Genomic DNA, 11,256 nt, shown 5'->3' with positions numbered 1-11,256 from the left:
CCCAGGTCCCAGGAGTGGGTGAGCAGCAACAAATTACCCTGAGGGTTTGGGGTACTGGGGGTTTGGGGAGGTCAGGCCAGCCAGGGTCTGAAGCTTGAGGAGTGTTTTTAGCCTTGGGGTGGGGAAAGGCTTTTGGGCTGAGCCAGTTCAAAGCCAGATGCTGGGAAGATTTTATGCCTCTTCCCCTGATCCTACCAATGTGTCTATGCCTGGCTGGCATTTGCACCCTTCTGCCCATGTGTCTGCCTCTTCAGGCCCTCTTGCCAGCCAGAATGCCCTATGCTGTCACATCAGCCTCACAGGATGCCCATCTGGGTGGCTGTGGTGCAGGCTTTGGGCAGAGGTGGGCACCTCACTCCCCAGTCTATCACTCCAGTGGCACTTGTGTCACCAACTCAGAGGTCTCATGCCAGATCTGTGCTAAACCTCCCACCCCTGCTTGTTTTGGTTGCCCCTTGCACCTGGGCTAAGGACAAGGCACAGCCCCAGTACCTGGGTCACCCTCCTCCCAGCTGCCATGTCCCAGGGGTGGAAATAGCATTGCCTGCCTTCCCACCCAGGCTGCCTAGCAAAGGGCCCTGGGCCCCTCTCCCAAAACCTCCCCACTGGGTGCAGACAGGCTGGGAACCCCAGTGGAGCAGCCAGGGCTCTTTCCTCTTCCACCTCCCACTCATCTATCAGACCTCCATCAGCTAATTTGGCACACGCACACCCACATTGCACATGCACACACACGCACACACACACACACACACACACACATAGCAGCATGTGGACCCAGCCGGGGGCAACCCCCTGTCCCGGGGGAAAACCCTTCATGCCTCCCTCCTGTCCCTAGTAACAGGGGATGAGGAGGGGGTGGTGAACATGGAGGAGACACACCATGGATCTTCGGTGCTCCCAACCAGGAGGTGGCTGTACCCCAAGCAGGCAGGTCTGGAGGCAGCTCCCCATGGGCACCCAGCTTTGGGAGAGGGTGCTGGCCCCCAGTGAGTCACCCTGCAGCCACCACCTCCACCAGCTGTGCCGGCTGGGGCTGTGTTGCACCCTCAGCTCTCTGCTTGGGATATCCCCAGTGGGTGGAAGCTGTCAGGGGGCAGGAGCAGCCTGCCCAGGCGGTAAAGCAGCCCTGAGTACCAGTGCACACCATCTCCCTGAACCCCTGGCCACCCCACCAGGCTGTGGTAGAGCCGAAGTGGCCAGAAGGCCAGCTGTGCCAGCTGTTGCTCCTGCACCAGAGCAAAGCACGAGGCCACCACGCCGTCCACCACCAGTGTCCCATGGCGTGTCAGTGGGGCATAGGCTCCCACATCTCTCCGGTCCCACACCCGCACCACTTCAGCAGGCTGCAAGCTGCCCCCCCCAGCCACCACCAGCACAAAATGTCCCGGGTGCACAAGGCTGGCAAAGATGGGACGGAAGTGGGCAGTGGGCGCTGAAGCATTCTCTGCCACAAAGAGCAGGTGGGTGGGAGTCAGGACCAGGCGCCGGGGTGGCTCCTGTGTCTCGATGACGTGGAAGGTGGTGAGGGCACGGGGCTCCTTGTCCAGGAAAGCCAAGAAGTCACTGTAGGTGGGCCTGCCTGCCCCGTCCATTGCCAGCACTCGCTGGCCTGGGCGCAGTGCCCACAGTGGCGTCTGGGCACCGTCCTCCAGCGTTGCCAGTGCCCGCCCAGGAAAGCAGCCCCCCGTCTTCGCAGCGGCTGAGTGCTCTGCGCAGGGAGAGAGAGGACAGGAGGGTTACCCATTAGCCAGACCCTCAGCACTGTGTTTCTACTGTACCTTCCCAGTCTTCCCGGTTTCACCCACCCAGGCATAACCCTCCCTGGCATCACCAATGTGAGCTTGTCCCCTACACACCCCCAGCCACCAATCTCCACATGGCACTTCATCCCTCAGCCACCATGTCACTTGAGGTGGCACCTGGGGACTCCAGCATGGTCCCAGGGCATTGAGCCTGCTGTACAGAGCCAGGTCCCAAGCCTGAAAATAGGCAGGGGGAGTGGGACACAACCACAGCCTGAAATGTGCAAAACACTACCAGGGGGCACCTGAAGCTTGAAAAAGCAGAGGCAGAGCCCTAAGTCAATAGCAGGCTGAGGAGCAGAGTGCCTGGTCTCACTCTGCATACCCCCACAGCATCCTTGTTCCCTGCACTGCTGGTCTTGGGTACTGCTTGGGAGGATGCTGCAAGGAACAGTGCAGGATGCAGCACCCTTTCCCAGCACTGTAGCACCCCTCCACCCCATGTGGCAGTCCTGCTCCCTTCTCCCACCTGCTCACCCCTGCACCACTGATGCCAGCCAGCTCCTGTTTCTCTGGGTTGTAGGGAGTTGTCACAACCGGTGGCCATCATCTTGCAAAGGCTACCAGCTGCCTGGGTAGGCCTTCCCTAGTGATTGCTGCAGGGTAAATGACCCAAACTCTCTGGGCTTGTCTCCAGGGATGGTGGCACAAAGCTCCTACCCCTTCCCAGACGAAGTCCCACCAGGGGCCCATTCTGGCACTTAGCAGGGGAACCCTGGCTTTGCAAGGAATGGTGGTTAGCTACCTCAGCAGCAGTGTTCCCCCAGGTCCCAGCAACTACCATCTTAGTGTCTGTATGATACCCTCCCACCCTCTGCCAGTGGCATCTCACCTCAGGGTCCTGCTCATAGCTCTGCACAGTTCCATCCCTGAGCTCAAAGCCCCCTCTCAGGGCCCTCTCCCAGCTCTCTCATCTAATCCCTGAATGTCCCCACCCAGATGGCACTGCCCCCATCACTCCCCAGGTTTGGGCAGAGCCAAATCCCAGCCCCCAAGCCCATGAAGAGAGGCATCCATCTCTGGGACAGAATCCTTTTATTGCTGAGATGAGGTGCAGTGTCTGCCCTGTCCTTGTCCCGGAGGCCAGGTCCCAAATCCTGCACCCTGCATCCCCTGGCAGGCAGCAGAGCCATGGGGAGGAGTTGCAGGAGGGTGAGAGGGGTGCCTGGCAGAAGTGGATGGCATAGGTGCTGGGCATGGAGGGGTAGGTGGGTGCAGGGAAGGACCCGAGGAGACACAATACATACAGCAGGCCATGTGGCCATCCATACAAAAATAAAAGCCATTTACTAAGAGGCAGGAGCAGCCCGGCTGCCCTCTGTACACAGTTCTGAGGGGATCAGGATGTGTACCCCACAGCCTCCACCACACAATCTTGGGTTGCCCATGGCCTTGGGGATAAATACGGGAGACCCAGAGCCCTGAGGAGCTGCTGCTGAGTGAGGGGAATATGACCAGCCTCTAGAAGCCCTTCAGGGCCTCAGGGCTGCAGTCTGCTACTTTGGGTTATGGCATCCCTCTTCAGTTGGTCCAAGGCATCCCAGGATTCAAAAGCCTCTGTCTTTCTCCAGGGGCACAGCCCCACTCCTCTGGCCAGCCTCATGGCTGTGGGGTCACGGTCCTTGCTTCGGAGCCTGGCCCCACTCCTCCTGCCAGCCCCACAGGGTGCCCCGGGGCATGGGAGTCCTGGTCCTCCGGCCACGTTTTGTCCCTCTTCTTCGGGGGTGCATCACTCCCTCTCTGCGGCGCGGTCGCCCCACTTCCATCGCCGGCCGGCGTTGTGCCCGTCCTGACATCAGCACGGGGAGCGGGTCAGCGAGGGGGGCCAGGCTGGCGTCTGGGGGTGTCGAGCCGCTGGCTGCGGGCTAGGGCAGTAGGACAGGCACAGTGCGGTGGGAACCGAGCCCGGGGACGAGAGACGCGGGGCAGCACAGGCACACCGGCCCCGGCACCGCCGCGCGCTGCGGCACACGGGTGTGCGGCACACGGGTGTGCGGCACACGGGTGTGCGGCACACGGGTGTGGGTGTGTGTGTGCTGGCACGGCGCTCTGTGCCTGCGTATGGAGGGGCTCCGTGTGCCAGCGGCCGCCGAAGCCGCCCCCGCATCCACGCACGCCCAGGCACAGGCAGAGCCGTCCCCAGCCTGTCGCGACATGGGCACAGCAGGTTCCCTCCCGGCGGTGCGCTGCTGCCCTCTGCAGCCTGCAGCCAGCGCGGCCGCTCCGGGGGGAAACGCATCCCGGGCACGGCTGCTTCTCCCGGGCTGCATCCGGCGGGGCTCGCACCCCACGCAATCCCCTCCGGCCCACGGGCAAGGCCTGAGAGCAGCTCCCCCCCGCCCCGTTCTCCACCCCGCCGCCCCCACTGCAACGCACAGGAAGAAGCAAACACCAGCAGCGACGACAGCACCCCTCAAAGCACCACCCAGCTCTGTTCCCCTCTGCAGATGATGCTGCACAGCCAAGAGCTGACCCCAGGGTACTCTGGCCTGTCCCTGTCTAGATGTCCCTGTCCCCGTCCCTGGCTAGGCAGGGATGGACAGATGCTGCTGCAACAGCAGAAGCTCAAAAGTAGCCAGCAGTGGAGCAGGGCAGGGTTGGATGAGGCTGAGCATGGGCACTAAGGGACTGCAAGGGTAGAAGCAGGGGAGACAGGTGCGATGGACATACTGGGGACTCAGGCTGGGAAAGAAACGGATGTGGACTGAGAAACGGAAGAGGCCAGAGAGGGTGGATCAAGATGTAGGTCTGTGGGAGCCAGATGGGGAATTTGCCCCATTGAACTGGCTGGCCACAGGTGTGTGACTCAATCCTCACCTGACTGTCTGCCCCAGATAGGGAAATCAGGATGCAAGAGCTGGCATCCCCTGCAGGAGCACCCCGCCCAGCCAACCAGGCTCTCCAGGTATGCTGCAAGAGAGGGTCTGGCCCCCAGCTCTAATCACTGCCCCCCACTCCAGACTTACCTGACTTGACAGAGCAGTGGATGTGTGCCTTGGACTCATAGTAGACCCAGTCGAAGCCAGCCTCAACGGCCAGGCGAGCCAGCATGCCGTACTTGTTGCGGTCCCTGTCTGAGGTTGTGATGTCCACAGCTCGGCCCTCATAATGTAGGGACTCTTCTGAGTGGTGCCCATCCTCATCCCAGCCTTCTGTCACCCTTAGCTTCACCCCTGGCCACTGATTCATGACAGAGATGGCCAGGGAGTTCAAGCGGTCCTTGCAGCGCTGTAGGGCAGAGGGACAGAGTCAGTAAAAGCTTTTTGGAGGGAGGAATTAGCTGCCTGTTTGGCAGGCTGCATCCCACCATGCTTCCATTAAGGCTTCTTGGGCCCTCAGGCCCTTGGAGGCTGGTCCAGCAAAAGAAAGATCTGAGAACATGAGAAGCCTTGTCTATCCCATGCTCTCCAAATTCCCTGAAGAGCCTGATACCACACCAGTGGGCAGAGGAGTGTGGACCCAACAGGCCCACACTTCTCCCTCTCTCCTCCAATTCCAGGCTCATTTGAGAGCCTGTTGGGCAATTCAGCCTGGGCTGAAACACCCTCTCTGCTCACCAAACATCTGCCCTCTGATAACTGTAGCCCAGCAGTTCCCATCTGACAGGAGGAGGATACAGGATCTTCAATCCTGCTGCTTCCTGGCTGGAAGGAGGTCCCAGGGACCCTAGGTCTGTCTCCAGACAGAAATTAGTCCTCAACACAGCTCTCCTTGGCAGGGCTCCTCAAGTCCTGTGTAACAAGGACACAGCACTGGGGAGCCTCATAGCTCTGCTCCTATGGGAAGTGCCAAACCTGCCCAAGAGCTCTCTTGTGCTGGAACAGAAAGAATGTGGAGTGAAGCCCTCTTCACCTCTCTGCACCTAAAGGGCTCAAAATCCTGCACTGAGGAACAGCAGCAGATCTTAAAAGCCCCAGACCTTGTGGCCACGGAGGTAACACATGCAAGTAGGTGCCCATGGCAGTCCTCCCCAGCAAACACAGGGATGGATGCCAGCCCCAGATTCCTGTTTCACAGTCCTCCCAGCCTTATCCTGCCTTGGACCATATCCCCCAGCCATAGCTAAAGTTCAGGGATAGACCAAAACTCTGCGTGTTTGACTTGGAAAAGTACAGTCCCAGCTTCTGGTTGCTTGTCCTGCTGCTAAAGGGATGGAGGAGAGATAGAAAAGTTGTAAGAAAAGAAATATGGGAGCTTATACAGAAAACCAGATGAATGGACTAGGGCTGTGCAGCCCAGAAAGGAGATTCTGTGAGGTCCTGAAGAATCACAGAATTGATTGAGCTTGAAGGGACCTATAGGATCAAACTCCTGGCCCTGCATAGCATACCCTAAGAATCACACCAAGTGAAACTAATAACACTTAAGGCAATTTAAGAGGCAAGCTGAGACTGTGGTGTTTTTACACTGTCTCGAAAGGCTGAAGTTCACAGCTATAGGTACAGCTGGGTTCTGAGGCATCCAGCTGGATCAGGACTCCCACTGTCACTGCCCACTGCTTGCTGAGTGGGAGAGCTCTGCGTCCGCAGAAGTAAAAGACTCCAGTGCTCCTCTCACTGCCATTCCCCAGGAAACAAGGAATCCCATAAAATCAAGGCAGAGGACAGAGCATTCACAAAGCCAGTCCTAGGAAGCTTAAAAGAAATGACTGGACAGCAGCTTAAAAAACAGCCACTGCTGGGGATATTTTTGCATGATGCCCAGCTCAGTATGTCATGGGTCATGAGACACTTACAGCAAGCATGAGCCAGGGCTTTAAAACATGATGCTGGCTACATCCCCAGGCTCAGAAATGCCCCAACACTGCTTCTGCAGGATCCAAAAATGTAGGTCCTCACCCTATCCCCAAGCACCTGCTCCCATCCTAGGAAGGTGGGCACTGCTTCTCTTGAGGAAGCCTGCTCTCACTTGGCAGGGTCCAGGCACTGGGAAGGGCAGTGCCAGGCAGGCCTTTGCCCCACATGAGGTCTGCCGTCATCCCACAGCTCCCTGGGTGTGGGGAGATAAGCCAGGAAGGTGCTGGACAAACAGTTTGCTAGGTGAGGGGAGGAGGAATAGGGAGGAGAGTGACTTTTGTCCCCGTCCAGCACCACCGTGGTGCCACTTGGCACATGTGACAAGCTGTTCCCAAGGTCCCTGGCCCCACTGGACCCCACAGTAAGGGAGTTCAGCACTGGAAGTAAGGAGGGAATCCCCGAAGCCCCCCTGCATCCCCCAGCCATCACTCCAGGCATTCCCTTGCCACTACCATGCCAGCACCCCTCTCTGGGCACCTCTCCGGTCCTCACTGCCAGCTTTTCTGTCCTCCAGGGGCACACTGCACGCACAAAAACAACGAGACTGTGCAAGCCTTTTCCCCCAGGCAGGGACAGCGTAAGGCAGACCCCGGGAGCACTCTGTCCCCGGCTCTGCCGGTGCCATCGGTGGCCAGCAGGTGTCAGAGCGCGGGAGGGGACCGGCAGGGAGCAGGTACCGGTGGACAAGGACCAGGCAGGCACAAGCAGGTCGGGGAGGAAGCAGGTACTAACGGGTGGAAAACTGGTAAGCAGGGCAGCGACGAACAAGGAACAACCATGGATCGACAGGGAAGAATCAACTATGAGGAGGGAACAGGCAGGGATGGGCAAAAATAAACAGGGAGCAAGCAGCGATAGGCAAGGCTGAGCAGGTGGGGATGTGCAGGGAGGAAGCACAGGAGGCAGCGAGAAGACAACAAAAGACAGGGATGGACAAGGATGGGTAAGGAGCAGGCAGCAATGTTCAGGGAGCACACGTGAGCTGCAGGAGGTTAGGTAGAGATGAGCATTGCCTGCCCAGGGGCTCTCCTGTCTGCACGAACAGGTAGGCAGGGACCAGAAAACTCATAAACATGGGCTGTCCATGGGGTCTGTGTTTGATGGTGATTGCAGGGGGGGGCACAGCTTGTCCCTGCAGTGGTGCAGATGAGCAGGCACCCCCAGCTCATGTGCAGAATGGGGCCCCATATGACCACACTAAGATGGTGGCTCTGCTGTCCCATGCACCTCGTGGTGAAGATTATGGGGATGTCAGGCTGGGCTGAACAAAGAAGTTCTACCCACCTTCTGCTCAACCTTTGCATCTTCCTTTTTGTGTGCATACCGGGGACAGAACCATGTTATGTGGGGCAAGCCAAACCACTTTAGGGAAGGCAGCAGGACAGAGGTCCAAGATAGGGTGCAGTCAGCTGGGACCCCAGGGTCATCTCAGGGAAAGTATGAAAGACACTCAGGTGTGACCACAATCTCAGCAGAGGTGTCATGAATGGAGTGTGCTTGGCCACAGCTACTCCCATGTCCAGAGCCTGGCCAGGAGAAGAGGGGTCTTACTAGCATCTTCTCCTGAAGTGAGGTTTCCCTCAAAGGAAGCCATGAAGGCCTTTCTACCCCAAGGTCTTCATGAGAGACTCCTCACCACTGCAAGCATGGTCTCCATGTCAGTTGGACAATCAGTGGCTACAAGGGATGATGGTTGGGGTAGGGAGAGGCTGGGTTTGGGACTCCATGGGGGCAGGGGACCTATGGCATTCCTGGGCCAGGCTGCTGGGGAGGGGTGAGGCAGGTTTTGCCTCCAGCCTTATCTCAGCACCTCCGAGTGGGACCAGTGAGAGCAAACACACTGGAATTCTTGAGGAAGATGAAACGATAAAGGAAAGGCAGGCAGAGAGCAGCACTACCCACTCCTCTAAGCAGGCGACATCTTCCGGCTGCCTGGGACACCCAGACCCTTGGACTTGGGCAAAGAAAACAGGTTTGAAGTGAGTCAACAGCAGTAAAAGCCAGAGCTCTGGGGGAAGGGACAAGAAGTTGGGTCAATGGCCTTTCCCAACCCATAGCAACACAGAACATGGTGCCAGAGCTGGAGTTCCCATATCTGGAGACAGCCAGGGACCACAGGACAATCCCAGCAGCAAGTTACCAGAAATCATGCCACCTCCATAGCAAGAGAAACGATTCCTTGCGGAGCTGCCCAAGGTACAGTGGTACCCATCTGTGCATGGATGTGTGGTGGCCAGGGTCCCTGCTGGAGTAAGAACCCAGCTCAAGAAGATCAGGATGCTTCTAGGTACTCTGCCAACAAGGCAGTGGTACAGCATGAAATGTTAGGCTGGCATGGCACTCGGAGATCTCCCTCTCCCAGAGGGAGAAGTCCCTGGGGGCTACTGTCTGGGTTACAGAAAGTGGTGGGAGCACTCTCGGGGAAAAAACACAGCAGGAAGCACTCTCCTGCCTCCAATGATGTCATCCACTTCCCTGATGCACGGACCAGAGGAGCTCACTGCTTCCTCATATATCCCTGAAGCTGTTCCCCAGGGGAGAAGGTTACAGCCCAGCCCCCGGGATCCACCAACCAGAACTTGGTGGTTACTTACTTACACCTTACTTCCTAAGCTTGCTGCCTTGCAGGGGATCCCGGTCCCCTGCTACAGTCCCCACCCTGAAAACCAGCCTAGACTATGGTCCCTGCCCTAAGGGACCTGCTCTCAGGGCACACGGGGTTTCAGAGCTGTCAAGCCAGCACCAAAGAAGCTTCTCCTCCCAATGTTACGAACACCTTGGTCAGAAACTATGGCCAGGGTCTTGCTCAGTGCCTATCATCATAATCACTCATGTTCACCCACCTGCCAGCCCCTGACCAGGGGTTGCAGTGGTCAGAAGGGCAGCCCCAGCTCCCCTCTGCATCCCACAGGAGCTCATTCAGGCTGAAACCCTGCTGAGGTTGGTGGCCAGGTTTCTTAGCAAGGCCGTGCGGCTCCTTATCTGCATTCCTGAAACCCTCAGGCATTCTCCTGGCAATATTAAAACACAGAGTAACCTTCGTCCAGTATCACCCCCCCTCCTCTGCTGTCGTCTGTGTTATCCACCCTCCCCTCCATCCTTCCTACCGGCCCAGAGCACTTGTAAGCTGACTGCATTTGCAGTAACAGGTTGTCCCCAGTCCTGAGCACAGCAAGCAGTTCCCACTGAGCACCCTCCACCATCCCACAGGAGACACACGAGAAGAGGGGGCACTGAGGGTTTCAGTGTCAGAGTGAGGACAAGGTCAGCAAGAGCACTCCTGGAGCCTACTCTCCTCCCTGCCAGCCCACCAGGCTCTGGTCTGTCCCTCGAATCCAACAGACAGGCTGCCTGCTCTCCCAGTGGGTAGGCAGAGTAGAGGGGCAAGGGCAGGATGGCTGCATGGGGCAGAGTGCTGCCTGACCAGGGAAGAGCCGCGGCACAGCCCTGCCGGATCGAAGGGATGTGGGAGGATGCTGCCGGATCGGGGGCAGTGTGGCATAGCTCAGGGGCACCAGGACTGGCTGCTGCCAGCTTGGAGTGCAGGGTTATGCCAGCCTGGTGGCCTGTGGGATGAGTTGAGGGGCACTGCCAACTCGGGAGTCACAAGGGTGCTCTTCGGGGTGCAGCCAGAAACGGCTGCCACAGACTCCGAGGAGCAGCGGGGCAGGGTGCTGCTATCTCGGGGGACAAGGTGCTGCCGGTTCCGGGAACAGGGTGCTGCCGTCCCAAGGCGAAGCGTGCTGTCCGACGCGCACAGCGCAGCCGAAGGGACAGAGCTTTGCAGCGCCCGACGAAGGGAGATGGACTCGCTGCACGCCGGCAGCCCGGCCCCGGCAACGGGATGCCCGGGGCAGGACGGGGTAGTCGCAGCGCGGGGCCCACACGGTCCCGGGAGAGTAGGTTTCAGGGCGCTCTGAGACAGCCCCGGTGCCCGCAGATGCCCGGCGCAGGGGTAGAACCGGGCAGCAGCGGTGCCGTACCTGGGTCATGAGCCGGTCGGCGCCAGTGTTCTCCTCGTCCTTGAAGATGATGTCGGGGTTGTAGTTGGGCGTCAGCTCCTTGAAGCGCTCCGAGTTACGCGCGATCTTGCCCTCGTAGCGGCCGCTAGCCCCCAGCGTCTTCTCGGGGACGTTGGGGCTGAACTGCTTGTAGGCGAGCGGGATGAGCTTGCGGGGCGGGCGGCGGCGGCTGCCCACCACCCTGCCCGGCCCGCAGGCGCGCACGGCCGGCGCCAGCAGCAGCGCGCACCCGCTCAGCAGCAGCAGCAGCCGCGCCGGCTTCATGGCGCGCCCGGCGGCCCCGGGGCGGCCCGGGGCACCGGTGGTTCCGGGGTCCCCACTAGGCTCGGCCGCCGCTCCCGCCGCCCGGCCCGGGGCTCCCCATGCGGCGCGCAGCCAGCGGGCAGGTGCCGGTGCCGGCGGCGGCGGCGGCGGGGCGCGGCGGCTGCCCGGCGCGGGTGCGCTCCGGCTGCCCGGTGCGGCGAGCTGGCGTCGGCCCGCTCTGAGCTGCTGTGGCCCGGCGGCGGCAATAAATAGCGAAGGGCCGTTTGTTTTGGCAGGCGAGCGGCCGTTTGCGGGGCGCGGGGCTCGGCGCTGCCGGAGCCCTCCGCGGTTTGCGCCTCGGCGGTCAGCGCGGCGAGGCTGGAGCCGGAG

At 59.8% G+C, this 11,256-nt stretch overlaps 1 protein-coding gene across 1 annotated transcript; it reads right to left on the bottom strand.

Moving 5' to 3' along the window:
• Positions 1-1,049: 1,049 nt before the first annotated feature.
• On the bottom strand, positions 1,050-10,887 carry IHH (Indian hedgehog signaling molecule). Its single transcript, XM_062498476.1, has 3 exons — positions 10,585-10,887; positions 4,772-5,033; positions 1,050-1,711 (listed from the first exon to the last, which is right to left on the bottom strand). The coding sequence occupies exons 1-3, from the start codon at positions 10,885-10,887 to the stop codon at positions 1,050-1,052; spliced, it is 1,227 nt and encodes a 408-aa protein (XP_062354460.1).
• Positions 10,888-11,256: the final 369 nt, after the last annotated feature.

This window comes from Cinclus cinclus, chromosome 9, assembly GCF_963662255.1.
Source record: "Cinclus cinclus chromosome 9, bCinCin1.1, whole genome shotgun sequence".
NCBI lineage: Eukaryota > Metazoa > Chordata > Aves > Passeriformes > Cinclidae > Cinclus > Cinclus cinclus.
The sequence above is the reverse complement of the archived record's forward strand: the minus strand, read 5'-3'. Positions and strand labels throughout refer to the sequence as shown.

Excerpts from the sequence above, each read along its gene's own strand:
- IHH (XM_062498476.1), bottom strand. The coding sequence starts at position 10,887 with ATGAAGCCGGCGCGGCTGCTGCTGCTGCTGAGCGGGTGCGCGCTGCTG. Across the intron at positions 5,034-10,584 it reads CCGACCGGCTCATGACCCAG|CGCTGCAAGGACCGCTTGAA; the intron begins GTACGGCACCGC and ends TCTGCCCTACAG. Across the intron at positions 1,712-4,771 it reads CCACTGCTCTGTCAAGTCAG|AGCACTCAGCCGCTGCGAAG; the intron begins GTAAGTCTGGAG and ends CTCCCTGCGCAG.